General features: G+C 48.3%; 10 protein-coding genes across 10 annotated transcripts; 3 read left to right on the top strand and 7 right to left on the bottom strand.

The window, feature by feature from the left end:
- Window positions 1–200: 200 nt before the first annotated feature.
- On the bottom strand, window positions 201–936 carry EDB82DRAFT_513299 (uncharacterized protein). The gene is made up of 2 exons (XM_025737685.2): window positions 715–936; window positions 201–652 (listed from the first exon to the last, which is right to left on the bottom strand). The coding sequence occupies exon 2, from the start codon at window positions 605–607 to the stop codon at window positions 440–442; it is 168 nt and encodes a 55-aa protein (XP_025592522.2). The 5' UTR covers window positions 608–652; window positions 715–936; the 3' UTR covers window positions 201–439.
- A 387-nt stretch (window positions 937–1323) lies between these two features.
- EDB82DRAFT_513298 (uncharacterized protein) lies at window positions 1324–2325 on the top strand. The gene is made up of 3 exons (XM_065608932.1): window positions 1324–1563; window positions 1617–2012; window positions 2062–2325. Exons 1-3 carry the CDS (start codon window positions 1504–1506, stop codon window positions 2158–2160), a joined length of 555 nt encoding a protein of 184 aa, XP_065463293.1. The 5' UTR covers window positions 1324–1503; the 3' UTR covers window positions 2161–2325.
- Window positions 2326–2684: 359 nt separating this feature from the next.
- EDB82DRAFT_305884 (SPOC domain-containing protein) lies at window positions 2685–5630 on the bottom strand. The gene is made up of 2 exons (XM_025737683.2): window positions 4768–5630; window positions 2685–4711 (listed from the first exon to the last, which is right to left on the bottom strand). Exons 1-2 carry the CDS (start codon window positions 5533–5535, stop codon window positions 2855–2857), a joined length of 2625 nt encoding a protein of 874 aa, XP_025592520.1. The 5' UTR covers window positions 5536–5630; the 3' UTR covers window positions 2685–2854.
- Window positions 5631–6642: 1012 nt separating this feature from the next.
- EDB82DRAFT_305814 (nucleophile aminohydrolase) lies at window positions 6643–7850 on the top strand. The gene is made up of 4 exons (XM_025737682.2): window positions 6643–6801; window positions 6874–7058; window positions 7128–7546; window positions 7599–7850. Exons 1-4 carry the CDS (start codon window positions 6778–6780, stop codon window positions 7724–7726), a joined length of 756 nt encoding a protein of 251 aa, XP_025592519.1. The 5' UTR covers window positions 6643–6777; the 3' UTR covers window positions 7727–7850.
- Window positions 7851–7974: 124 nt separating this feature from the next.
- Window positions 7975–9048, bottom strand: EDB82DRAFT_436419 (phosphatidic acid phosphatase type 2/haloperoxidase; the record flags this gene model as incomplete). Its single annotated transcript, XM_065607758.1, has 2 exons — window positions 7975–8672; window positions 8730–9048. 2 exons carry the CDS (start codon window positions 9046–9048, stop codon window positions 7975–7977), a joined length of 1017 nt encoding a protein of 338 aa, XP_065463292.1.
- A 641-nt stretch (window positions 9049–9689) lies between these two features.
- On the top strand, window positions 9690–11658 carry EDB82DRAFT_513285 (uncharacterized protein). The gene has a single exon (XM_025737680.2). The coding sequence runs from the start codon at window positions 9941–9943 to the stop codon at window positions 11639–11641; it is 1701 nt and encodes a 566-aa protein (XP_025592517.1). The 5' UTR covers window positions 9690–9940; the 3' UTR covers window positions 11642–11658.
- Window positions 11659–11690: 32 nt separating this feature from the next.
- Window positions 11691–13771, bottom strand: EDB82DRAFT_305699 (major facilitator superfamily domain-containing protein). Its single transcript, XM_065607446.1, has 6 exons — window positions 13329–13771; window positions 13113–13255; window positions 13006–13054; window positions 12779–12943; window positions 12334–12728; window positions 11691–12280 (listed from the first exon to the last, which is right to left on the bottom strand). The coding sequence occupies exons 1-6, from the start codon at window positions 13528–13530 to the stop codon at window positions 11741–11743; spliced, it is 1494 nt and encodes a 497-aa protein (XP_065463291.1). The 5' UTR covers window positions 13531–13771; the 3' UTR covers window positions 11691–11740.
- Window positions 13772–14864: 1093 nt separating this feature from the next.
- On the bottom strand, window positions 14865–16430 carry EDB82DRAFT_529332 (uncharacterized protein; the record flags this gene model as incomplete). The annotated part of the gene is made up of 4 exons (XM_065609204.1): window positions 14865–15118; window positions 15196–16077; window positions 16126–16250; window positions 16312–16430. The coding sequence occupies 4 exons, from the start codon at window positions 16428–16430 to the stop codon at window positions 14865–14867; spliced, it is 1380 nt and encodes a 459-aa protein (XP_065463290.1).
- A 144-nt stretch (window positions 16431–16574) lies between these two features.
- Window positions 16575–20028, bottom strand: EDB82DRAFT_513277 (uncharacterized protein). The gene is made up of 5 exons (XM_025737677.2): window positions 19962–20028; window positions 19614–19909; window positions 17952–19316; window positions 17655–17898; window positions 16575–17602 (listed from the first exon to the last, which is right to left on the bottom strand). The coding sequence occupies exons 2-5, from the start codon at window positions 19814–19816 to the stop codon at window positions 16955–16957; spliced, it is 2460 nt and encodes an 819-aa protein (XP_025592514.1). The 5' UTR covers window positions 19817–19909; window positions 19962–20028; the 3' UTR covers window positions 16575–16954.
- Window positions 20029–21335: 1307 nt separating this feature from the next.
- EDB82DRAFT_305655 (L-lysine 6-monooxygenase (NADPH-requiring)-domain-containing protein) lies at window positions 21336–23429 on the bottom strand. The gene is made up of 2 exons (XM_065607445.1): window positions 22364–23429; window positions 21336–22301 (listed from the first exon to the last, which is right to left on the bottom strand). The coding sequence occupies exons 1-2, from the start codon at window positions 23329–23331 to the stop codon at window positions 21692–21694; spliced, it is 1578 nt and encodes a 525-aa protein (XP_065463289.1). The 5' UTR covers window positions 23332–23429; the 3' UTR covers window positions 21336–21691.
- Between the last annotated feature and the right edge of the window lie 3310 nt (window positions 23430–26739).

The following is a 26739-nucleotide window of genomic DNA, read 5'->3' as shown; positions in this document are numbered from 1 at the left end:
GCAGTCAAAGGGTCTGATCATTTAAAAAATGAAAATCTCACCTAGGTATTGTTCCGCTTAAAGAAGTGGAATACGAAAAAGAAACAGCCTTCTGTGTTGCAAACGGAGGTTGACGTAACAATGTAACATCACTACCTACCTAGTTATGCAACAAATGAATAAGACATCTGTGAATCAGGTCAAATACAGCCATGCATGGAAGTTGTACGTTTTGCGATGCCTAATAATAGTACCATATAGCTTTATTGAATCTTTTTTTGTTTATTTTTTGTTATTGCATTTGATTCATAGGTTATATCAAAACGTCGACGAGCGCTTCCTTAAACATTGTAGTCCATCCTTCATTGTCCCTTCTAGAACGTGCTACCAGAAATGGCAGCACTTCTTCGTACGAACTCCATAATTGTCATTCCGTTGTGAAAAATAAAGCCATGCTTCTTTACAAGATAGTGCAGGGGATGCAGCAGCATTCGTAGTCACCACATTCGATGCATTTGGTCTTGGTGCCTGTGGCCTCGGAGGGCTTGATGATGGATTCGGCGATTGAAGTGGCGGCGCTGCCAGGACCGTTACGGTCGTAGACGCACTTGGAGGATCCGCAGGCCATTTTGGAGGTTGCTTGGGTATTGACAGGAGAAGGTTTGAGGTGGGTCTACAGTGGGCTTCTTAGTTTCTGGACGATTTCAGGGACGTGAGTTTAAGTGGGAAACTTACCAGCGTGTAGACAAAATGAGAGACTCTGGGGTTTAAGAAGAAGAAAGTTGTTGGGTGTGAGATTCAGAGTGAAATGAAGTGAAGGTGAGGGTTGGGTTTAGACTTCGAGCTTGGGCCATGAAATGAAGAACCATGGAAGACGAGGCCTGCCCGCTTGCCGCTGTCCCCTATTTTTGGGTGCTATGATTGCGTCACCAAAGAGTTGCTGGTTGTGGGGGTGGGTTTCAAGTTTCAACGTGTGCACCCTGGATTTGATTCGATTCCTCTTGGCAGATATCGATCCTCCAAGTTAAGTTAAGCTAAGCCTCGGCAGCTACCGTAGTCAACGCTTTCATGATCAGGATATTGTTTATTGGTCTGTTATTATGAATGTCAGTTGATGGCTAACAGTCTAACCTACAAATGCATTCGTTGTCTACTATCTATTTCAATGTTTCGTCATAAAGTGTTTGGCTGAGCGGTTGGGAAACGACGTATACAGCCTCACTTACACTCATTCATACACGGTATGAAATCCACTTTATTGGTAAAACATTCCTCAATTGCTAAGTAACTAAACATATCATATCATCCAAGCAATTCAAAATCGTTGAATCAACATCGCATAAAATGAAATGTTTGCATGCAAGTTGCAAGTGATGTCATAGACACCAAGGTGACGCTCCTCTGACAGCATGAACAATAAAGGGAGCTTCACTTAAGTTGACTACACTCAATTCCTGATTTTATAAACGCTTTAGTATTATAACTGTAGCTTAATCATTCCTCGACATAATCACGATAGCAGTCATGTCTACCAAGGTTCACCCCCCGGCTGTTACTTCACCATCTCAAACTGAACAAGAGCAGGTGAGTATGTGAGCGACAAGAAAGAGCAAAGACACTAGTTGACTAGTTATCAGCATAACATAGATCTTTGCAAAGAGTACATGCGCATCGCTTACTCGCCCACTGAAAACAAGGGCGCATCGTCAGTTCAGCATCTGTGCCACTCAGACAGCTGGTTCTGGGCACCTGCGACATTCCCAGGCTGCGAGACGCCGATGGACTATGCAGACTCTCACTCAACAGTCATGGCCAGCGTAGCTGACCTTGAGATCATCCGGTTCGATCAATCATGGGCCAAAGATGGACATGTTCTGCTGAGATACACAGCCCAGGGCAGTCATTGCGGAGAGCCGTACAATGGTATCGAGAAGACCGGCAAACATGCGCGGTGGTGTGCCGCAGCGATATTCGAAGTCGAGGATGGAAAGATTAGGAGCTTTACAAAGGACTGGGATCAAAAGACCATGCAGGCAAGGAGTCCGTTTTATCAAGTCCACCATGGTACTAACCTGTATTCAGATTCAGCTCGGATGGGCGCCTGTACAACAGAGTGATAACCCAAGATGGAAAATTGAATCATTGAGTAACCCAGAAGAAGCCAGGAAGAAAAAAAATTAGGACAACGACATGATTGACGCATGAAATTTAATAATTCTGGATCTACATTCATGTTAGTTAACTGCGGGCATGCATGTATAGGATATACCACGGCATCAGCAAACAAATACATTCATAAGCTTTGAAACATCAACATTCAGTACATACGACCATACCTATCAGAGAACTCGGGATCCCGTCCGCTCTCCCATAGATAAGCTGGTAAGGGGCGGATTAGTAGTTGGGTCGGTGACGACCAGCGAATCCCCGCTGTTGTATGTTTTTTTCTCTTTTGCTCTTTTTGGCACTCTGCTTAACCTATGTATGATTGTGACTCCCAAGGTTCCTAGAGCATTTATTAATACTATGCTCTAAGGGCGATATAATCATCGTGCGACAACTCTAGTTTAACATGGGGAGACATGCACACGTGTGTATGCTCAACGAATCCAAAGTCTACCTTACTCGCTCCCTGTGTACGAACAGATTAAATGAAGCACAAAGGAACACGGCCTATGAATGTGTGCTCTGAAATATCATGAATCCAAGAATCATTGTCATTTCATCTGTAATAATAAAAATTGTACCAACTAGTCATATAAAAAAAAGAGAAGTAGTGACGCTTCTCAAAACACCTTATCACCAGACTCCCACATGCCGTTTACTGGTATCATTGAGTTATGTTATTTGCCTTCCGTTTGTCCTGTCACATGGATTATGGTGCAACTGCTCCTCCATTCTTCTCGCTTGTCTCCCTCTCTAGCAAAATACCAAGATGCTGGAGATCGTCACGCGCTTTGGGGTCGCACTCTAGAACTCTTCGAACAACTTCCCATTCCTTACGGGCCATCTGATACGCCTGAGGTAGAATGAACTGCACAGTCGGTGCGTTAATCCAAGGTCCAAGCATTTCCTGGGCTGCAATTATGCCCGCTTGTTGAGCTTGATGCTTGTATGCGTCTGTCACTTTCGGAGGCGCCACTGGCGGCGGTGGTTGAGGCTTAGCGTAATTCGGGGGTTGCGGGATGGGTACAGGTGTTTGAGTGGCAGACTGCCACTGAGCCGGGGATGACTGCGGCGGAAACCCTCCTTGTGGTGCTTGAGGGGTTGCTGGCGAGAACGCGGGACCGGCCGATGCTGTAGAGTTACTCCTCTGTGCGTGGGCAGCAGGGATTGGTGACCCTACGCCGCTGGTATCTTGTTGGGCGGTGACTCCATCCCTGAGTTGTTTAAGTTGCTCGGGTTCGGTGTGATAGACAAACACGGCAAGTAACATAGGCTCCTCGCGCACCCGCGGAATTTTGTTGTCAACTAAGTTGAGCATAAACTCAGGATAGTTGTCCTCCCCTGGCGGAACTGGCACCAGGTAAGTATCCCGAACGTTGGCTATAGTTTTGTCTCCGATGACACCGTAACGCTTCTTATCGGTAAAATACTTCATAAGAGCAAGGAATTCAGCATGCGCAACTGGGGATACGGGTGTGAGGGACACAACGATGATGTCGGTTGATTTGCTGTAGCGAAGGCCACAGAGATACTCAATGGCAGCCTGCTCAGTAATTCGGCCAGCCACAGTCAACCTCTTAGGGATCAAGTTCGACCACGGCCCAACTGAAGCAAAGTTTGCGCCACCAATATACTTGGCTGTTGCTTGGAAATCAGCAATCGAACTCATAGCAAGCGAGCCACGCCACACAACGTCGGGGTCTTGGGTCTCCTCTGTAGGTGAGTAAGGGGGTGACTCATTCTCGTCTTGAAGCATGCGATCCACGTCAAGGTCTACACCAGGACCGTTAACTCCAGTTACCAGAGCAGAAGGCCTGCGGTTCTGAGACACGGTTGGAGATTTGACGCTCGAGAAAACCTTGGCGATATCGAATTCGGCTTGGCTTGGTGATCGTTGCTTGTCGTCGTTTTGCTGTGGGTGTGAGGCCAGATCAGGCTGGTCACCTGCCGCAGGCTCCTTCTTAACATGCTGAGGGTCTGGGCGACGAGGCCCTGGCGGAAGAGGTACAGCAGAGTCATTGACGAACGTTTCATCATCAACGACTTCCTCACCCTTGTGAGTTCTTCTGACACGGGGTCCTGTTTCGGAGGTATAGAGAATCGATTGTTTCTCGGCCCTGGCCTTCATTTCAGCGGTCTGCTTCTGCATTTCTGATGAGGCAAGCTGTTCTGAAGTCATGGTTGCCAAAAGTGTGGGAGACAGAGTCTTGTAAACAAGTCCCTGGCACAACTCCGGGTTGTTCTTCAAGTTGAAACTCAATGATTTGATTTGCTGGTTGTACTCTTTCTGTCCCTTGGGTACGGGGTACGCATCGCATACGCTACGTTCAACCTGGAGAGCGAAAGTCTCTGACAAAGACTCAACTGTGTTCTCTTCCTCGAGCTGAAGGTCACCTTGTTTCAACATCGACGCCAGGACATGGCTTATAGATTTGCTCAGCGCTTTAGCAGGTCCTGTCCTGGAGCCGGGCAAGTCTGCGATTGTAATGGCAAGATCATCCGGTGGTGTGTACGAAACGGGAACAGGCACGATTCCGTTTTCTGATACACGACGAATCTTAGCCGACTAGATAAGTAATTTGTCAGTATCAACAATTCCAGATCAGGGAGATAGTAACATACCTTGCCATCCGCATCTTGAGAATCCTCCCGATTCTTTCTCTTCCCAACCTTTGCATCTTTCTTATCTTTCGATGTGTCTGGTGCAGGGGACGACTTAACCTTAGACTTGTCTTCTTCCTTAGTCTCACTGTGCCGCTTGCCCTTTCCTTTACGCCCACCACGCTTTTTCTTCTTGGACTCCTCCTCGTGTGCTCTGCGCCGGGCTTCCCAGGGCTTCTCTCCTTTGGCTATACCATCGAGAAGCTCCTTATGGTCATCTGGTCTGCATTGTTCACACCAATAATGTTCGGGGATCTCGTCGTCGAATGAGCTCACCCCTACGCACACATTATGTTGCCATGCGCCGCAGGTTTCGCAGGCGATCCAGGCTTCGCCGGAGTCCTCGTCTTGTTCTGTGGCGCCGCAGACACAGCGGATCAGCTCATCCTCCTCTTCCTCCTCTTGGTCCTGTTGTTGTTCCTGTTCTTGCTCCTGCTCCTGCTCTTGCTCTTGCTCCTGCTCTTGCTCTTGCTCTTGCTCCTGCTCTTTGGCTTTCTTAGTTTTCTTGGTTTGCCGCTTCTTGGGCACAGTCGCAGGCTCAAGTTCGTCGAATGACTTGGTGTGTTGACCTTTTGTAGCGCGTACCGATCGTCGAGGTTCTGCTTCGCCTGGATCGTTGCTGTTAGTTGATGCTTTAGAACTGTTGGTGCAGCAATTGACGCGATTTGGGCTTGCAACAGAATGTGAGGTTTTTGGGGATTTGGCGAGTCTTTGTCGCTTACCAGACATGATTATGGGTCGAGTTAATGCTTGCAGCGTGGATTTTGGAAGTGCGACGCGTATCGGTACCGAACGGCGTGGGCCGGTGAGGCAGTGGTGTTGTTGGACAGATTTCTACTATTGCAGCAAAGCGCAGGATGGTGTGCGCCCTTATACGGGCATTGAAGTAATTACGTGGGAGATGATTGAAAGTCACGACTATGTCAAGAACAGCTTCAGGTTCTTCCCAGCTGATCCACGCGCAGATGCTTGTCTGTTTTTTCAACCTCTATACGTCTTGGCGCAAAGAGATATTCCAACAGTGCTGGCACACAGGAAATTCAAATATCCGAGGGGGCAAGGTCGTTTGTTGGTATCTTGAAACCTTCGAAAGGCGTCGCAAACTCAATCAAGACTGCGCGACAAGCTTGTTGTGATGTAAATCCAGTATCAGTAGGTTGATGCGGGTCGCGTGCCGAGCCTGGAAGACGCGCGCACTGTAAAAGTTAAGTTGTTTGATAGAGACTCAATCTGTCCCACTGGAAAATACAAGACAGCACTTTCACTTTGGGTTGACTGATAAGATTATCTGTCGTTCAGAAAATTGTTCAAAAAGATGATGATGATGTAAAAGAGAAGGTGCTAAGGTGCTGGACGCTGGAGGGGGGAAGGGAGCTATCTATGCGGAGGAAGATATGAAAACTTCGGCACTAGAAAGAGGTTCCGCCCGCCGCTCATGCCCTACAGCGGTTGAAGTGGTCGGGTGGCAGGTGGCAGGGACCAGGATAAACTCGCGCTTGTGACAGACAATTCAATTCAGGCAATTGCTTGTGCTCTGTGTGCCCATGCTCACAATGCTATTCGATGCCTGATTGTGGCAAAATGATTGCCTGATAAACAAGCCATCCATCACCAAATGTCAGCAAGCTAAGAGCGACATTAGTCATCAGTAAAATCGTAGCCGTGCAGGGCAGGCTTTGATCAGATTGGCTGGTGATCATCCAGCTTCTCAGGCCTGAGGCAGAAACTCTTTAGCCTTTCAACAGGTAACAGCTCGGTAGCAGAAAGCTAACGCGGCGCGGCGGCCTAGAGCTCCGTTACAGGTAACCAACTGGCGTGGGCTGCACCGACGTAAACGAATCCACAGCCTCAACTCCAACAATCAGCCATATCCTCACCATCACCACAGTTCTCTGACACTATTCGCCTGGGCTTCGTTAGAGATCCCTTCTTTGTTAGCACTTCAAATTTCGACGCCTGAAGGTTTTCATCATGTCTCGCCGTTACGATTCCCGAGTGCGTTGGCCCTTGAAGCTCCAGCCAGTACTTGGAAGCTCTCCCACCTAGGTAGCTAACCGATATCCACAGACAACCATCTTCTCACCGGAGGGCCGTCTTTACCAGGTCGAATATGCTTTAGAGGCCATTTCACATGCAGGTACCGCCATTGGTATTCTAGCCAAGGATGGTATTGTCCTCGCCGCTGAGCGAAAGGTCACTTCGAAGCTGTTGGAGCAGGACACTTCCGCTGAGAAGCTTTACATCTTGAACGAGTGCGCAACCCCTCCATGCTAAGATTCCCCTATGCAGAGCTGGCTGGCTAATCTATATCATCTGTGCAGTAACATGATCTGCGCCGTTGCTGGAATGACCGCAGATGCCAACATCCTTATCAACTATGCCCGACAAGCTGCTCAGCGATACCTCCTCACCTACAACGAAGACATCCCCTGCGAACAACTCGTGCGCCGACTTTGTGACCTGAAGCAAGGCTACACCCAGCACGGCGGTCTACGTCCATTCGGTGTATCCTTCATCTATGCTGGTTGGGATCCTCGAAGACAATTCCAGCTCTACCTTAGTAACCCGTCCGGCAACTACGGTGGTTGGAAGGCCACAAGTGCAGGTGCCAACAATGCAAGCGCGCAGAGTCTTCTCAAGCAAGACTACAAGGAAGATTGCACTCTGCAAGAGGCTTGCGGTATGGCAGTCAAGGTTCTCAGCAAGACGATGGACTCGACCAAGCTGAGCAGCGAGAAGAGTACGTTTGTCATCAACTCGCTTACAATTATCCCGCTAACATTTCGTTTTAGTTGAGTTTGCAACAGTAGGACAGACCGAGGATGGCAAGATCTACCACCGCCTGTGGAGCGCTGACGAGATCACGGCGTTGTTGAAGGAACACGATCTGGCGAAGAACGAGGAGACAGAGGAAAAGTGAGGAACAAGGCAATAGATTCTTGATAGATGGGGTGAAAGGAAAGGAATGCGGGGCTCCTCTTATCTGCCCCTGTACAATAATATCATGAAATGACTATACAACGAGACAAGACGTAATCTGACTCTTGACCTCACCAAAGTCTACGATTGTCGTTGAAGGATACGACGGTTCGATGAAAACCGCTATGCAATGTGGATGACGTTGAGCCGTCTCGAACAAGCACGCAAACTATGCCTAAGTCCCCAATATCAGCGTCGCGAACCTCTCAAGTTGTCCATCTCGAATCCTACATCTGTCCCTCTTGCCGCCTCCTCATCATCGGTGATGCGTTGCCAGCCGGGCTGGGTGTCGATTCCTGGTCGCGGATACGGCTCGTCGCACTTTTGGCTAGAAAGTCGGGGCCAGTGGCGTCTGTAGCTCCAATATGCAATGCTCATACCCAGAGCCGAGCCGACGCAGACATCGTAAACATCGTGGCGGTAATCCTCGCATCGTGAGATAGCGACCAGGCCAGCTCCGATGAGCGGTAGGAGGCAGACCAAAGCCCGGCTCAGGTCACGGCCACCAGCTGAATAGCGGAAAACGTGGAGTTGACCAGCAAGGAAAAGGCTGAGAAATCCCAAACCTGCAAAGGAGAAGGAAGAATGGCCAGAAGGGAATGACCGCCAACCCTCTTGGAGGATATGGCCGTCTTCTCTTGTACACACGTCGATGGTAACAAGAGTATTGGCCTTTGTCCCAACTGCAGGCTGGCAACGGTCCAGCAAGTCAGGGCGAGGCCGGCCAACAGCATTCTTGATGATGTCAGTGATGAAGGATGTAAGTACGATGGAGATAAGGAATGATAGGTATGTGACTTCATGCTTAGCAGCTGATGCTCTTGTGACTATATTGAAGGCAATAAGAACTGCCAGCGGTATGAACAGGGCGTATACAAAGTTCATGACTATCGAATCCTGTTAGCTGTGATCAAAGAGGGTGAACCTCGATATTTCAAACGTACAGACAGGAACACGCTCATGAACCGCAAACGGGTAAGAGATTTGAAGATCGTTGATGAAGAACATGCGATGAAATGGATTGACAAAAAGTACCGTCTGTAAACCTGTCAACAGTGGTACTCTCTTGTAGAATGTGTTGTACGGACCAGGATCCAACCAGCCAGGAGAAAGAGGAAGCCGACGTAATCGGGCGCATGAGTTGTCTGCGAAGGGTGAGTCTCTATTTGGCGCATGTTGGCTTGAATATTTGCAGACCTTCCAGTACCTTCGTAAAAAGGAAATGGGCCCGCCAGACGAGCCATAGTTATGAGTCGGTGCCATGATTGATGATCGTGATTGAGAATGGGAATGAAGGCCGGGATTGATGGAATATGAGCGGGCTGCAAATGCGCATGAGACCGAGAGTTGTTGTTTGTCGCAGGCTGAGATGAATATGGAGGTTATTTTTCTTCAATACCGTGTCATATCGTCAGTGAAAAGCTCAAAGAGTAATCGGGAAGAGTTGAAAGATTATAGTTGATGATGAGGTTGGACGTGTTGCCGAAAGCGGGAATAAGGGGCCCTGAATTTGGATTTTCTGGGGCCGTCTATATTAACAGAGGCTTCAACAAAACCATGAGTGGCATCGGCACCTTGAGCAAGGCTGCAGCGAATATTTACATGATACTGATTTTATAAAATTTATTTTAAGTTCAGGTTTCCGATGTGAATTTGTCCATCCAGCAATGGGTGCCCATTTCGGGACGTCTTCCCTGTTATCAAATTTCGAATGGGAGATCAAGACAAAGCAATTCATTACAATCATTGACATTATCTTTCACAGTACTAGGACTGTAGAATTGTAGAGAATTGTGTATAAAAGTCTAGCATGTTCAAAATGTTGCCTAGAGGAAAGAAGACTCAAACTAGAGATTCTCAGTTGCCATCCGCTGTAAACTTTGAATAGCTAGCTATAGGGTAACCAAAATCTCGCTGGGTCCAAGCTCCTTCGGACTTCGAGAATCGTGAGAATCATAACTTTCTGTAACTTTCTTCCTAGTGCTCTTTCATCCAACTTTATTACCATCAGGCGATTTTTGCAGACAAAACTTGCGCGCTTCTGGCCACGACGAATATATCATCTGGGACATAATTTAATATCGATTGCTGTTTTTATGTCGTCCTCCGATATCAAAACCTAATGTCATAGTTTGCGACGCGTGCGCCGAACGAAATGCTTAAGTCGACACATACACCCTCGACAGCTGCTCTGGCTCCGCTGCCTCCAGGATGGAGTGAGCATACAGCGCCGACAGGACATACATACTATTACAATGCAGAAACTAAAGAGTCCACATACAAGCGACCAGGAGTTCAGCCTCCTCCCCAGCCAACGCAAGCACCACTACCTGCATATGGTTCAATACCCGCTCTAGCCGATCCAAATGTCGCCAATGCTTATATGGCACAATTCAGCCAAGATAGTGATAGACAAAGACAACACAGTTCACGAGGCGGGCATGGTGGTGGCCGCGGGGGCTTCGAAGGTCGACCGCGTCCACAACCTGTAGACAAGCCGAGGAGGAAAGAGGCAATTCCAGGCCATGAACCGTGGATACTAGTCTATACCAAATACTCGAGACGATTTGTGTATAACCCTGTCAAAAATACCAGCTATTGGCGCATACCAGAGAAGCTGATGCCGGCCATTTTGGAGCTTGACAAGGCACGACTAAGGAAGAAGGCAGCAGGCGAATCGCAAGAAGAGACGGAAGCGAAGCAAGACGATAAAGTGGAAGAAGGACCGGAGAAAAAGGCGACAACCCAGAAGGCAGATGTTCCCATGACAGGCCTGGACGACGACAGTGAATATGAAGAAGTTGAGGTTACGGACGATGAGGGCGAAGGCCAGGGAGATGATGATGGGGAATACCCCTCTAAGAGGCAGCGAACTGCAGATACCGAAATGGACGATGACGCGCCCTTGGAATTCACAGAAGCCGACTTTGCAGCACAATTGCAGGCCATGGGAGACGACTACGGTCTCGAACCAGGCGATTATGATGATGGCAATGCAGACGAGTGGCCGGAAGGCGTCGAGGGAGTGCCCCTATCCGAAGATGATGCCAAATATTTGTTCAAGGATCTCCTCAACGACTTCAACATCAACCCCTACAGTCCGTGGGAGAAGCTTCTTGAGGAAGGCAAGATCATCGATGATTTGAGATACACTGCGCTTAGCACTACGAAAGCACGCCGAGACTGCTGGGATGAGTGGACGCGTGAGAAGATTGCAGAGTTGAAGGAGCAGCGAGCGAAGCAGGAAAAGCGGGATCCTCGTATTGCTTACATGGCATTCTTACAAGAAAAGGCGACTCCGAAGCTGTACTGGCCCGAGTTCAAGAGGAAGTACAAGAAGGAGGACGTCATGAAAGATCACAAGATCACAGACAAGGATCGCGAGAAGGCGTATCGAGAACATATTGGGCGGCTGAAAATGCCCCAATCTAAACTCAAGTCCGATTTGACTGCCTTGCTCAAGGCCCAGCCCACACACCTGCTTAACAACAAGTCGCTATCTACCGGCTTACCCGACCCGATTCTCACCGACATTCGATACATATCCCTTGAGCCCAAGACCCGCGATCCCCTGATCGAGGCTTACGTGAGCAACCTACCTCCACCACCCGAGGACATGGATGCGGCAAAGGAGGACGAAGAACAGCGAAAGCTACGCGATGCCCGAGAAAAGCGCGAGAAGGCGCTAGAGTCGAGAAATCGCACAGTGGAAGAGCAGAGAAGGAAGCGGGAACATGAGGTAGCGGCCAGTAAAGCCAGATTGCGAGACGAGGAAAGAGAAATCGAGATGGCCATGAGAGTAGGCAAACAGGGTCTACAGAGTCAACTAGAGGTTATGAAGGATGCGGAAACATAGTCCTGATGCATCAAAAAGATTCAGTTGCCTATCTATCTAAATAAACTATTTCCAATCTTGGTAACCAATCTTTAACAATATCCGAGTCGTTGTATATAATCACAGACCATACATGAAAGTGAACTTCTTGTCTGCGTAGCGACGATCATTTAGTCTCTCGCTCTCGATCTCTTCAGGTGTCATTGTGTCCAATATCGCCCTCTTGCGCTTGTTGACTGCTATAAGCATGAATCGGTATGATATATACCCGACCAGCGCGATGGCCAGAAAGCCTAGTGTAACGTAGAATGGAAACTTATAGTCGGGCTTGTAACGCTGTCGGTACAATTGTGCACCGATCACGCCTCCAAGGTTACCGAATCCGTTAACACCAAGTACAAGTGCCCGCTTGCCAGGCTCTGGCGTGTTGCCACTGAGCCAGGCCATGGTTAGAGGAGCAGAAATGTATACGCCCGAGAGTAGTACGCATAGTGATATGTACTGTCCGGTGCTCGAGGAGATCGTGACAGTAAGGATAAGGCCAATAATTCCGAGTAGTAAACCACCCAGAATGTGATAACCTCGCTCCTTGTGATGATCGGAGCTGAGGGCAAAGATGTAGAGGCCAAGAGCGCCGCAGACAAAGGGAGGAACCGTCATCTGATGCCTGGTCAATTGAGTCCAATTCAAGTTCTCGTTCAAGCGCGACATACCAAGTTTGCAAGAATAGACTCGTATCCCAACCCCTGAACAACCAGGGGCAGAAAAACTGAGAAGGCGCTGCTGGGAACACTGGCGCAGATGTTGAGCACCAGGACAGTCCAAAGCTTCCAGTCCTTGAGCGTTTCGATAAAGTCCCTCTTGCTCAACCGATTCTTTTCTATCCCATCTTCACTGTACTCGTGCTCGACAAATTCGGCGTTATCTTGTTTCATTCGTTCGACGGCAAACTCTCGTTCGTCTGGTCGAAGGAACCAGGCAGAACCAGGACCTTTCGGTAGCCATAGCCAGGCAACGATAGCAAAGAAACAAGTCAGCGTCCCTTCAATTAGAAATAGGTACTGCCAGTTCTTGAGGCGGCCGCCACGGAGGTGGAAGATTCCGTATGCTTAGGAGATGTCAGTTTTTGCACTACCCAAAGCTGAGTTTGGAACCTACATATTGAGCCGGAGAAGGCGCCAGCAATTGCGTATTGTCCATAGAAAAGGGCAAGTCTGACACAGAAATCATATCGTGGATAGAAGAATGATAGGTATGCCACAGCTGTTGGATAAAATCCCGCCTCGAAGGCTCCAATGAGCAAGCGTGTAGCAATGAGTGCCTCTGGAGCTAAGTTAGAATGACCCAATGTCAACGCATAAGGTACTTAGACAGGATCAACTTACCACGTCCTTTAATAAAAGCCTGGCCGATAGTCACTACACCCCAACCAAACTGTCGAGTGTTAGATAGTTCTAGTGGTGCTTAACCGTGAGTTGACTTGTTGACTTGCCATCAGAAATGGGATCCAATGTTTAGCACCAATGTAACGGCCAGCGGCGGCAGAAACAGGCTGGAGGACAACAAAGGTAACAAAGAACAAGGATACGGCCTCATTAAGATCATCAGGTTCTGCCCCTATGTCGGTAGTAAATCCTAGAACAAGTTAGTCGACCGAGCCCTTTGACTGAGCACCACAAAATAAAACTGAGGAGGGTAGTTGTTGTACCTTGTGTTTCGGCATTGCCAACGTTGCCCCTGTCAAGGCCATTGAAGAGGTACAGGAGAGACAGCAGAGGAAGAAGAGCGAAATCTAGCTTCTGGTTCAACGCTCGACTTCTTTCTCGGGTCTCATCCATTGAAGCAGTAGCAACATGGCTGGATTGTGTCTTGGTCGACTGCGTCGGCTGGAAAACATTTTGATCGGTCATATTGACGGTAGGTAATTGTAGTCCAAGAGGAGGGGGGACGAATGACTTTCCTCATAGATCAATAAAAAATGGGACAGATTGCTTGTAGTGTATTATCCAAACTCCACGATCCGTACCTAGGCGTCTTCGTCTCATTCATATACACATCTGGTTGATAGGCAGCAGAGATCCTTAACGCTCCTATCCCTATTGAGATTCCGTGATAACTTCGCCCAGATGCCTCAGGTCCGGGATTGCTCTGGGGCTTATCCAAAGGACCCCCATCCTACGGGCTTCCCAAGGAACTGGTAAGCGTGATCCATGTGAAGGCCCGATCCGGGTGTCATCTTGTTTGTCACCATAGTCCAAAATCAAGGTTTCTTCTCGACCTATCATGAAGTAAGAATCTGACAGCAGACCAGACGCTCGGGATTGAGGCTGACAGGAAAGTGCCTCGAATAGGCATATGGACAACGCCACTGATGCAACCTAGATCGAGGTTACATGGGCTCTTTGACACCCACTGACCGCATCTTTAGCCTACACACCAGGCACGCTAATAGTGATGAAGGGCTATGTGAGTGTCAAAGAGTAGCGGGAATGCGGCTAAGGAGCACCATCTTTGAGTCATCACTAAGGAGCGGGACTCGCATAATAGTCGCCAAGCGCCTCCACAATTGTGCGCAAAACAGGAAAGCGATTATCACCAGTTTCCCATGATGACCAAATCATGCTGGTAGTGATCTAAGTCACTAGATGGCGTGCGGGCTGTGTCGCTAGGGCTGTAAGGCTGACATATACCCCAGAATCAGGGATCCTTCGCGCTGCTTACTGAGAAGGTACTACCGCACTGGAACCCAGTGTCACGCCTTGGCTCGTACAAGGGCTTATGAATGATTGAATGGGGCTTCTAGAAAACGAACATCAGGCGATCGTGTTGCCGAATTGAGCAGTCGACTGTCCCAAGAACTCGTCACCAGCACCGACATAACCTCCCCTAGCTGAAACAAATGTTCCCATTGTGATTCTCCAGCACTCCACTGGGGCTTGAGATTGAAACGACTGCAACATGACAGTGGATACAGAACCAAAGATTGTGTTAAAAAGACCCAAGGCTCAGAACTCACAACTGAAGAGGCAAATGTCAGACAGTCTCCACAGCCGCATTGATTCCATCAGGTTTTCACACGGTGAGCGTGAGCCCGAGAGCTTGTCAGACCTTCCAAGGCAGCAGAGACGACGAAAAAGGTTGAATACCGCTGCCCATTGGCTAAAGAACAAACAGGAGCAATGTAACTCTTCATATCGTCGGGGCTAAGCACCATGCTTGGATTTGGCTGACTCGGATTTGGCTCTCAAAGATTGGTAAAGTATTGGTCAGCTTTCTTTGCAACTTCCTCTGCATATCTTGATATTCCCATAGAATCGATAACGCCGTCTTCATTGATATAATAATTAATCTGATCAGATGGAACCCACTCAAAATACACGTTCTTGACATTGACTCGACAGTGGGGGCCCTGAACGAGGGATGTTGAGAGCTCTTCCCAAGCTTGCGTAACCTCTTGAAGGTCATTCTCCCCTGTCCTGGGGGCGAGAAGGGGAATAACTTCTCTTTCTCAGAAAGGGCGACAACCTTCGCTTGCGGGGCGATGTATCTGGCTGTCAGGATAGTGGGTAACGAACCGACCTTATTGCTAACCGCGGCTGTTCTGTCGATTAGGTTCGCTCCGGTTAGCACGATATCGATACCTCTCGCCACAATACCGACGCTTGCATCAGTGTGGACTTTCAGATCAAGCATTATCTTGTTTTCATTGGCAAAGGCAGTAATTTCTTGAGCCATCCTAACGCCTTCGAAAAGCGGGCGAGATTCGAGCACGTGGATGTGTACAGGTTGCGACACCTTCCCAAGAACGTGGGTTATGGCCGATGCGATAGTAGAGCTGAAAGAGAGAGTAAGGATTCTGAGTGGACCGTCTCCTGATGGGTGCTGTTCCAAGAAAGCTTGGAATGACGCGGCAGTTCTAGAACTGGTAGCCTGTCGGTCCCGAGCGTACTTTTCAAGAGCTACGATGATGTTGTCAATCATGCCTTTATCCAGTGAGTTGCTGGATGAAAGTTTATCATCAATCGTGCTTAGACTTGCCAAAACGTTGTTCAGAATTGATGCCCCCATACTTTCCCGCCCATTCTTCCATAGATGCCAGCCAGCCAACCTCACATTTCTCCACCATCGGTCTTTATCAGAAATGTCAATCTTTCTGATCACATCGATGTACGTATCAAGGGCTATAGAGACGAGCTGACGAGCTCCGCTCTCGTGATCCTTCTGTAAAGCGATCAAGCCCTGGTCGAGGGTGTTGCCGGCCGCATCCCCCAGGTCAATATTGAACCACACCCTTCGGAAGCTTTCCAGGGTGCGCGGGACCCCCTCAAAGCTATCCGAGTCGTTGACAGCATCTGGATAGAACCATTCATAGCCTTCATGCTCCCAGTCTATTTTGATACCAGCTTCACCTCGACCACCGTCGGTCCCTGACTTGAGGATGAACGCAAAAGGGTTGACTGTTCATTTTCTTCCAATCGATTCATCGACAAAAGAAAAGGGTTTACCCTTCCGAAATAGGCGCAAAGAATCCTTGTTAAGTGTTGTTTCTTCTCCAAGTTCTCGCCAGGCTGTGTCGAGTGGATCCGCGTCGGTTTCTTCTACGCTGCCGGAGATGCCCGCGTATTTGTGTCTGGTTGGTAGTAAGCACAAATTACAATTATCTGACAACTATAGAAGGAGACAAGGATTACCGATAAGTGTTTACGTTACCACTCCGGCGGAAGAGAGCAACTTGCGGCTTCTGGTTTGGGTCGTTAAATGGGAATTTGAAAATGAAGCATGTTGCAACGGCTCTGCGCTTGAGAGGCATATGCGGTAGGAATTTGCAGAACCCTGGTAGTTGGCACTAGTGATGATGACTCAAGACAATAGTGAGCTCATATTGAAGTCCATTTGACAGGTGGACAAATATATTAAGAGTAAGACATTTCTTCCCTCGATACCAAGGCCGCCAGAGTCACCTCATCACATGACACTCATGTCACCTTCCTCATTATTACATTACCTCTTCAAGAAGCAAGAATAGTTGACTCACTAGATAGGCGAAACCTTGCTTTGCTTTGTTTCTGCCTACTATTTCCATATTCTCACATATGAATTTCTCGATGCATGTCGAGAAAGGGCTTGGCAAGGTTCGGCATTGCTGTTAATTGGAGACGGTATAAATACATACCTGACATTTAAGTGTCAATCAACACTCAAAAAGTCCCCCAATCTTCTTCAATTCAATTTGATTGTTTAGTACTAACCTAGCTCTTCTTCCGAATTCATTAAAATAATTAATTACAACAGGCCTCAGCATTTCGAAATTTGTCTACATTAGGTAGTGTAGGTCTAAATGAGATACCCATTATAGGTCTGCCAATCGACATCTATCCACGACACCAACTCATTATATAGCATGTGACCTTGATCAACAAGAATAGGTTGCTGCAGTGCCTCTGAAGTCAACTTGTCCGGCCATGATTGTCCCATATCTACTGTTGTTCGGTTTGCAATTGGATCGTAGGTTGTCGAAGCTTGACTCATGTTGACAGAGCGCGTCGCAGCGCTGATGTCCACAGGTATAGGAAGTCTTTGAACAAGAACGCGAAGGTCTCTAAGAACCGTGGCGCAGTCTCGCCCATAGTTGCTGCCCACACGGCTCTCATCCTCGAACCTGGCGATCACGAAGTCAAGATCGAGTGACCGAGCCTTTTCGGTTCTGGATGACGGACACAGATCCTCGACCAGCTGCTGCAGCATCAGCACAATAGCAGCGTTGAATATGAAATGAAGACCAGCTTGAAGCAGTTTTCGAGGTTGGTTAACAAGTAAGATCTGGCGTGCGAGACGAATGTTGTGCTCTGCTGAGGCAATGCATCGCTTGAGGTGAGGAAGCTGGGGGTGTGTTCTCAAGGAGCATTGGCGGGAGACGAGCTTTTCTGCGAATGACTTTTTGACTAGAGTAAAGAAAACCGGGCGTATAGTGAGGATGATGAGCTGCAAACTAAGGTCAGCCGAAAGAACAACAAAGGATGATCAAACAAGATACCTGGTTGTAGTGCATATGTAACAAGCAGGTGGCCGGGTCATCGCTCAGTCCGTTGCTTGAAAGTCGTATGGTTGGCGGAAGATTTAGACTCCAATTATCAAGCATTCTAATTTCTCCTTCGAGACTCCTTACAGGTCTCGCAACATCTTCTGAAGGGGATATGCGATATGTGTTACACACGATGTGACTTGAGATTCTTGAAAGCTCGACGTGTGCCCTGAGACCATCGGCTGGGGGCATAGACCTGTTGTTCAAGGTAAGTTTAGGAAGCAAAAAATGATAGATATAAGAACATACGGTGCATCACGGGGGGGTTCTAAACGGATAGCATCATCCATGATAGTTGGGGGTCTTCCCATTAGACAGCTCAGATAGCGATCCAGCACGTATAACGTCCAGAAGACTCGCTTGCCGCTTTCATCTAGCCAACCCCTATGAGAGCCATGCATGATGCTAATATGCATTGCACTGCTCACACACATGTAGGCAGCATCGCGGCGATTCATCTCAATCAAGTAGAATCCCATCAGAGTCAACGCAGCAACTTCATTGGGCGTAAAGCGGGTGATGTCGAGAGGATTTCCCAAGAGCATACGGGCCCTGCTGAAGTAGCTCTCGCTGAGATGAGAATCTATCGAAATATCCTGGGGTGGCATGATTGTAGCCTGAGAGACCACAGCGAATGCCGTCTGATACAGAGCGAGAGGACGGCATTTTTTCAACCGGACGACCGGCGGGTCTCGCTCTAGTGAAGGGATCACAGGTGTCGTCGAGAGATTCCCCCACCAGTAAATACCGCCGCTTGGCCAATGTCCGTTTCCATCTTGAATAAAGTATCGTAGCTCGGATAACATGGCGTCCATCTCCGGGTGGGAAGGGAACCATGTAGGGTCGACATCACGATCGTGCAAAGGACGAGAGTCGTAGGTCTGATAGCGGCCGAGACTCGACAAGAATGCACTGCCATCAGAGCCTGGGCGAAGGTTCTGGTACGCAAGAGGCAGAACAGTTGTCATGAACTCTTTCAGGTAATCAAGAAAAGTTGCACCACTCGTCTCGCCGAGAAAGCGCGCATAGCCGTCAGGATCATGTAGTAGACGACCTTCGGTAGTTGCCAGGTTCTCGTCTTCATCTTGCCTCTGATTTGTATTCGATATGGACTGTGCTGGGGGAAGATGCGATCGTGAAAGACCAATGTTAAGATCTTGGATCCGCGCATCTGGGAATTGGATTTGAGACTGAGACTGGGGGATTTGTTGGAACTGTCGATGAACGCTGGGATATTGGTATTGAGGAAGCTCATGTGTACCCCTCGCGATATTTGTGTGCCCATCTATGGTTGATGCTGTATGTGAATGAATTGTTGACCCGGTACCAGGCCCAGCGTTATGACCAGAACCAGACAATGTCCGACCAAGCAATGCAGATAGCTCTTGGCGACTGTTGGCATCGGTAACCGCGTTGGATATAGCAGCGGGTACAGTATCCCGAAGCACCCGTTCATAGAGATCGACCTTGTGTTTTAGTTCTTGAAGCTCTGCGCGTGTAATAGAGACCTTCTCAACAGGAAGAGGATATACGCAGTCGCGTGAAGAGGATTGACATTGCCGACACGGGTGCTCACCAGAGCATCTGACTCTTCTCACGTTGCAAGCATTGCACCTTTGAAAGAGACATTCGTTAGACTAGACCAATACGTGATTCGTTCTCCTAGAGAGTTTGATACATGCGCAGCGACATTTGAATAGGTCGCTATCTGGAGAGAGATGACATTGATAGATAATAGACAGACTGATGGTGCACAGCAATTGATCGATAACACTTTTTCCGAGAAGATATCATGTATCAACAGCCACGGAAATCTAAAAAAAAGAAAAAAAAAAAAAAAAAAAAAGAAGAAAAAAAAAGAAAGGAAAGATGTAGAACAATTGACTAAAGAACCGAAAAAAGACGACTTACGCTGTAGCGACACGCTTGCGGTGCTCGGGAGCAACCTTGTGTCGGCGGGGATTGACAGGAAGTCTTCGTGGAGCAGAAGCGGTATTAGCAGTAACAGCAACAGAGGCAGTAGACCGGAGTCCTGCCGACTGCTGTGCTCCAGCTGCTTCAGTACCAGTTAGACCAGACTCAGATCCAGAGTCTTGGGGCCCGAGGGGCTTCATGGCTTAGTCGTCGGGTCGGGTCGTGGGCTTGTGTTCCAAGAGGAGAACAGAACATTCGTCGTATGCTTCCATTGACTGAGAACCAGTCAGCCCCTGTTCAGTTCTGTTCAGTTGCCTTGCCTTTTTTGTTGCTTTCCTTACCTACCTCAAAGAGCTAGACAAGGATAGTTAGGGGGGATCAAGTCCCTGCCTAGGAAATAGATACTGTTTTTAGGTAGGTTGTCCCCCACATAGGTAGGTACTGATGGCCTACTACTAATGTAACCAAGACCAGTTTGCCTTGGATTGTTCTGTTCTGCAGGAAATAAGAGACTTCTGTTTTTTTCTCTCGTTGGTGCGGAAATTGGATACCTAGACAAGGTCGGAATAAAAATCGGTTGATCAATTATGGGGAAATTCAATCACCAAGAGAAAAAGAGAACAGAAAAAACAGACATTAACCACCAACGGTTCATTTTACTTGCAGCACGGAACGGCACGGTCAAGATAACCCTTGCTAATGCATCCCCTGCTTTCTGACTGTCTGCTCCGTTCTAGTTAGTTTCTGTTGATAGTAAAGAAAATATTGTACCAAGTTATCTCGTTCTTCTTTTCTTTCCATAACTATTCCCAGTAAACATCTAACTGGTTTATCCTTGTAAACCAGTTACTATCTCTTAGATGTTGCTATCGACAACGCACAGCCCACGTTTTACACATGGATCAAAAGCCAAACTGAACCGAGGCCCGTGTAGAATAAGACGGATAACGTAGCTTGACAAGGGATTGCAACCTTGTCAGCTTGCGATGTCATTGTCTGGGACACAGAATGATTTGCTTACTCAAGCAACATCGTGCAATTTCCTGTACGAACCTCAATATGGAAACTCGCCAAGGGTCAGTTGACAAAATGTGATGTAGTTGGGGCAAAGTCAGGCTCGTCTTTTGCATGCCTGACTTGGTTATACCTCTTTAAGTGTGCAAAAACCCACCCTTGCTTTGAGCAATAAGAGTACCACCGATATAGTCAAAGTCTTGGCGAATAAGTGTGTGCAGTGTATAGTAAAGGATGTCCGGCCCGGCTTTGCATCATATCTAGAGAGTGTTAAAATTCTATAAACAACAGTCTTCCAGGAAAGGGTGTAATGGCTCAACATCAAAGCTTGAGCCTTGGAGCCGGCCATATTCGATATTGGAATGATCGCTATTGAAGCCCATCCAACTCATGCGCCGCCTGAATGGTTTTGGTTTGCCTGCCCAATGACACCACGCTCGCTCGATCGGGGGATTCTCATCGATACTGCCCATTCCAGAAACTGATCCGTTCTGGAGTAGCGGAGATACTACGCTTACTGGACAACAACAACACTCGGTATAGGAGAAGGCAAAGGTTATGAAGTCATACTGGGTGCTATGTAATGATTGAAGTGTTAGCAGAAATCGAGAGCCAAGGATTGGTTAGTAATTGTTTTGTTGCGAAATAGTATAAGCGCCGTGCACCTGTCTGTTGTAAACTGACAGACACAAACTAAAGGACATCTTCCACAGTGAAGCTTGTTGTATACGGACGTTTCTTCATGTAATGGTATGATTCTAATATCTACAAAACACCACAAAACAAATCCACCTTTTTGTTCGCACCATCTCTAGACAATGATAATATTGACAACAAAGAGATAAAAAAAATAGGATATAAAAAAGATGCTAGTCAGAGAACTTCTTCTTCGAGTCCAATCAACCATTTTCGCTGCCCGTGCTAACCCATAACACTTTCAATTAAACATTCCATTCATTCATGCTGTCGTGACAATTTATTGCTTGAAGATAGACTGAACGATCTCGCCTGAACGTGTGCTCAGAACAGAGAGAAGTGTATCGCTCAACTTGAGAAAAATGTTAGTACAGATGATACCAAGACAACAATGTTTCACTTACTCCGTGGGTACCCTCACAGCAGCCTTGCAACCAGACACCAGAGTCATCGGCAACGGTGCCAGGAGAGAACTTGACTTGGTAATCTCTTCCGACAGCCAGCTTGCGCTCGCCATCTTGTGTCTCAACGTTCCAGCCATTGGCTCCCTTGAGGGACTCGTTGCGTCCCGATACAGTCTTGGGGAGCATCGTCCAGGCATCCTTGAGCATGTCGATGTGGGCGCTTCGCTTGTAACCAGTAGCAGCGATAATCAAGTCAACATCAAAAATCTCCTGATCAACGAAGCCGTCGAGAGGACCATCGTTTACGCGCTGGACCTTGATCTCGAGAGCATCGCCCTTGGTGTCGACGCTGGCAATCTCGCGTCCTGAAAGGATTCGGTGGGGCCACTGGGTCTCATCGTCGCTAATCTCGCGCTTCTGGTCGTACATCTTCTCAAAAAGGTGCTCAATAAGCTCCAGACGAACAACACCGTAGTTTGTCGCGCGAGCCTCGGTCAGCAGGGTCTCACGGGCCTTAACAGATCGTGGCCACAGGTTGTCAATGTACTCAGGGTTGAAGATGGAGTTTACACTGTACGTCATGGTCAGTCAAAGGTTCAAGTCTGAGTAGACATGTGCGGGTAAACAACTTACAAAGGAGAGTCATCACTGGGACGGAGGAACTCCTGGCGCATGATGAGGTAGGTCTTGGAGTTGGGGTACAGGTTCTGGACATTGTTGAAGATCTCGGCGGCACTTTGACCGGCACCGATGACAGCAACTCGGTAGGGAGCGTTCTGCTTGGTAAGAATCTGAGGGGCGTAGTTGGCGAATTGGGAAGAGTGCAGAACGCGAGGGTGCTTTGCGGGAAGGCTCTTGGGGAGGGAGGGCTGACCACCAGCGGCAACAAGAACATGTCGGCTGCGGAAAGACTGGATCTGTCCAGTCTTGCCATTGCGGGCTTGGACCGTAAAGATCTTGACGGCACCAGCCTCCTTGCTCTCGGGGGAGATGGAAAGAACCTCGTTGTTGTAGTTAACGACGTGGTCGAACCAAGAGGAACACCAGCGGAGGTAGTCCTCGTACTCAGTACGGGCAGGCAGGAAAGTGCCCAGGTTGGTGAAGTCAACTAGACGGCCCTGGCTGTGGAGGTAGTTGAGGAAAGTGAACTCGGATCGTGGATTGCGGAGAGTAGCCATATCCTTGATGAATGAGATTTGCATCTTGGCTCCAGGGAGCAACATGCCGGCGTGCCATGCGAACTTGGGCTGCTTCTCAAGGAAGAGAACCTTGGGAGGTGTGCCGTCAGGGCGAAGATTCCTGCCCTCGGCAATGGCATCGTGCATAGCGACGGCCACGGCCAGAGAAGCAGGGCCGAAACCGGCACAGATGAGATCAAATTCTGCGTCTGCGGGGGCTGTCTCAAGATAACGCGATCTCTCCTTATGAACGCGAGGTCCATGGCGGACGGCCGAGGGAGCACCGTTACCATTGCTGTGGCCATTCATGTGACTGTTTCTGATACCGTTGGTACCGTTAGAATGTCCGTTGGTACCATTGCTGGTGCCGTTGGAGACCGGAGCATCTGATCCAGAGAAAGAAATCTCGCTGTGGGGACTCATGATGACTGATTTTTGTTCTGATGGGGTATGTAACTGTTAGGAAAAAAGAAATAGTGAGGCTAACACAAAATATGTGTATATAGATTGAAGCCTGCAAGTCGCGATGTGTAGGAGTCGATAGAAGTTCCACTGAGTAGATAGGCAACTTGAGATATAGAATGCCCTTTCAAAAATCAGGCAAAAACCAGCCGAGTCGGTTAATGAATAACAAGCGGGTTATATATGAGTTGGAAGGTTGCGGGAAGCTGCGATATTTGGGTGAGGATATAGAATGAACAAGAGTGAGACGATAAGGGCCTGACTCCAAGATGAACGATAAATGGGTAGCTTTTGATGTAATCCAGTCTAGTCCAATCCCACAAAGGTCTTGAAAAGGCAAAGGCGAAGCTTCTTGATGTATGATAGAAAGAATGGAGGAACGGGATGGTTCCGAGAGATGGGGGAGATATGGGCATTTGTAGTTTTAGAGTAGACGGGGATGGGATGGGATGGACTCTGATCTACAAGGAGCTCATTGATTCGGTCCCATTCTTGAACTAGAACCGGACGATGGGCCCTCGAGAGGAAGAAGAAGAAATCCCTACTACCTATCACAGACTATAGCTCACGGTAAAGTTCTTCTCCATCAGAGGGAAGGGGTACCTACATTTCATTACATGAGAATAGCACTCCCAGTAAAGGTACATGGAAGAGGCGGATACGAGTACCTTACTTAGTCTATCAGTCAAAGTTCCCCATGTATAATACAACCTTGTCAAGCTCGTACGTATGGGGAGGAGGTACATTTGCGATGGAAAGCATCCATGATGGGGACACTACGTAGGTACCTAAAGAACGCAGCTAAACCCACTGCAGTAGAGCGATGGAAAGGATTGCTGTTGCAGGCTTTCTTTTCGTTTCTTTTCTTGATCTAAGTGCCGTACATCCTTATCCCGGAACCCAACGTGGAACTACGGTTGCCAAGCAATGGGTTGAATCACAACAGCAGAAAGGAACCTTGGTCGGTTGCTGCACTGTAAAGAGAATAGAAATGGTGACGGAATTCATTCAGTCAACGTCAGTTTAGAAGCTTGCAATCCCCCAAAAACCAAAGCCTAGGCCTTGCTCATGAGTAGCGTGCAGCCTAATTTAGTGCTCTAAAAACAAGGGTGGGATCGGGAAATGGGTGGGCTAAAGCTACAAGGGGAGGGGGTGTATCCAGCGCCAGCTAAAAGAGAGAAAGAACACACCAACCTTTGGAGCTCTAGCTTGGAGGGGTCATACATACCATCTTTGGGCAGCTTCCGTTGTATAGTTTTTGCATGCTGTATTTCTTTTTACTTTTCATGCTGACTCCTGATGTTGTAATACCTCCGTACAAGTTGTTTTAATACTCGTCCAAGGGAAATGCACCTGCCAAAACTGGGTACTGGGCAGCACCTACCCTAGTACTGCCTTCAAGGCCTCGATTAAGCAGTTACTTCCTTCTACTCACTCATGAGCATACCATGTTAATCAATAAGGATTGATACAAATTCTGAAAGATATATTCATACTAATTGATCACAACCTGGTCCTTTCCCTCATATGAAGACTCTTTTAGCCGCGGCATCATCACCATCATCGGCACCATACAAGGAAACAACGGGTTAGACCGGTCACCAAGCTGCAAGGGAATGCAAATCGAAGGAAAATGTCGCACAGTCACAGTCACATTCAATCGAATGTCTCTGAAGTGGCTCCTCCACGTCCATGGCCACGGCGTACCTCGTGGACCCTCCTCGTGGGACCTCATCGACGCCGTGAAGTTCCGTAGCGCGAGGGTGAGGGAAAACTTCCAGTCCACCTACAAACGCACTGCACCATAACCCCCGAGTAGCATCATCCATCATGCTGGTCTGCGGGCCCAGCAGTCAGCCTCCCAGCGCCAGCCAAACCCGTCGCAAGCACCGGCGTGGATGACTTGGGACTCTTCAGGGATGCGTGGCGACTAGGCTAGGACCTTAGGACCGACATTCAACGATCAACAAGGAAACGATAGACATCAGATGGCAGAAAACCCAGAGCTTGAACAAGCATAAACTCCTAACAGACTATCGCTTTGACAAGAGTCGTTAAATCTGGTTAAAGTTTGAAAGGCGATGATCTTAAGCATATACCCATCGTCTAACTACCTATATGGACGAATACGATACGACTTGGTATGTAATAAGGGTGCTTTTCGTGCATGATGATCCATGTGCGTTGACATCTTCAATCAAAAAGTGGGTGTTGTGTCGTGAAACCTGTCTGAGTTTGAAGCATACCAGGCTTGCTATGCACCACTTTCTTCATTACAGCAGCGAAAATTTCGACTACTTCTCGGTCCATTTGTTGTTTTACTTGAACGCTTTTTTTCGGTTGAGAGCATTGTATCTCCATTCCTCCCCAGTTTCGCCTGTGCAAAGCGGAGTGTTGATGGCCGGTCGGAGGAAATGGAAGTTTTTCCTCTAATGTGATGCAGAGCTAACCAGGGATTCCCGGTAACGAAGCGCGGAATTAGACGAAAGTGATGCGATGCCGGTGGGAAAAGGATCAGATAAGATTGACATGAACAAAACGTCGAGAGGTGGTCTTGGCGAACTCTCTAGGTCTGGCCACTCCCGGGCAAGGGGTCGCGGCAGAGAGTCTTAGTACCGGAGGCACTTAGCATAGAGGAAGGAAATTCACCAAAGGGATCAAGTTACTGCTCGCTGCTGCAATGGGTCGATGTAGACCCTGAATACGCTACGTATTGGTCCGTGGGATCGTGAGCGTGGGAGTGGACGTGACATGGTGTGGCAAAGAGCCTGAACTCGGACGTTTTGGCCGATGACGGCTTTCTACAGCCCCCACCTACCTCCGGTTCTCATGTGAAGCCTCACACCGGTCGATACGATACGACGCCAATCCCTGAAACAAGAACGAAAATTTCTGACAAGCAAAGAGGGCGGCGAAGAACGGCTTTGACGGCATAAATGGACACCAAAAGGCCGATCACTCGCAGCGTAATGTCGTTCGAGGGAAATGGGGGGCGGGTCCACAGAGTGAGGGCTGGACTTGATTTGTTGATTGGAGCGTTGACAACTTGAAGCGGATTCTGAAGACTAATACACTCCAGTGTGGAGATGAGGGAATTATCTGATGATCTGATAAACCGGATCTGATAAGATCTAATTAGCCAAGTCACAGTAGCGCAGCACGCCAGCCTCAACTTGACTGGCTCCCGATCCCCAGGGGTCCGTCCTCTACTAGGCACTAGCCCTGGTTGCATGGATTAGGCCCCTTGCAAGAGGTCGGGTTCGATTACTATGTTTTTACTCTTTGGGGCCAGGTACCGATCGAACCCAAACATCACGGGAGGTAGTCGCAGAGAGAAAAATTTTCTTCACTCGTGGATTGAAGGGGTCG

This window comes from Fusarium venenatum (assembly GCF_020744135.1).
Source record: "Fusarium venenatum strain MPI-CAGE-CH-0201 chromosome Unknown EDB82scaffold_4, whole genome shotgun sequence".
NCBI classification, from domain to species: Eukaryota; Fungi; Ascomycota; class Sordariomycetes; order Hypocreales; family Nectriaceae; genus Fusarium; species Fusarium venenatum.
The sequence above is the reverse complement of the archived record's forward strand: the minus strand, read 5'-3'. Positions and strand labels throughout refer to the sequence as shown.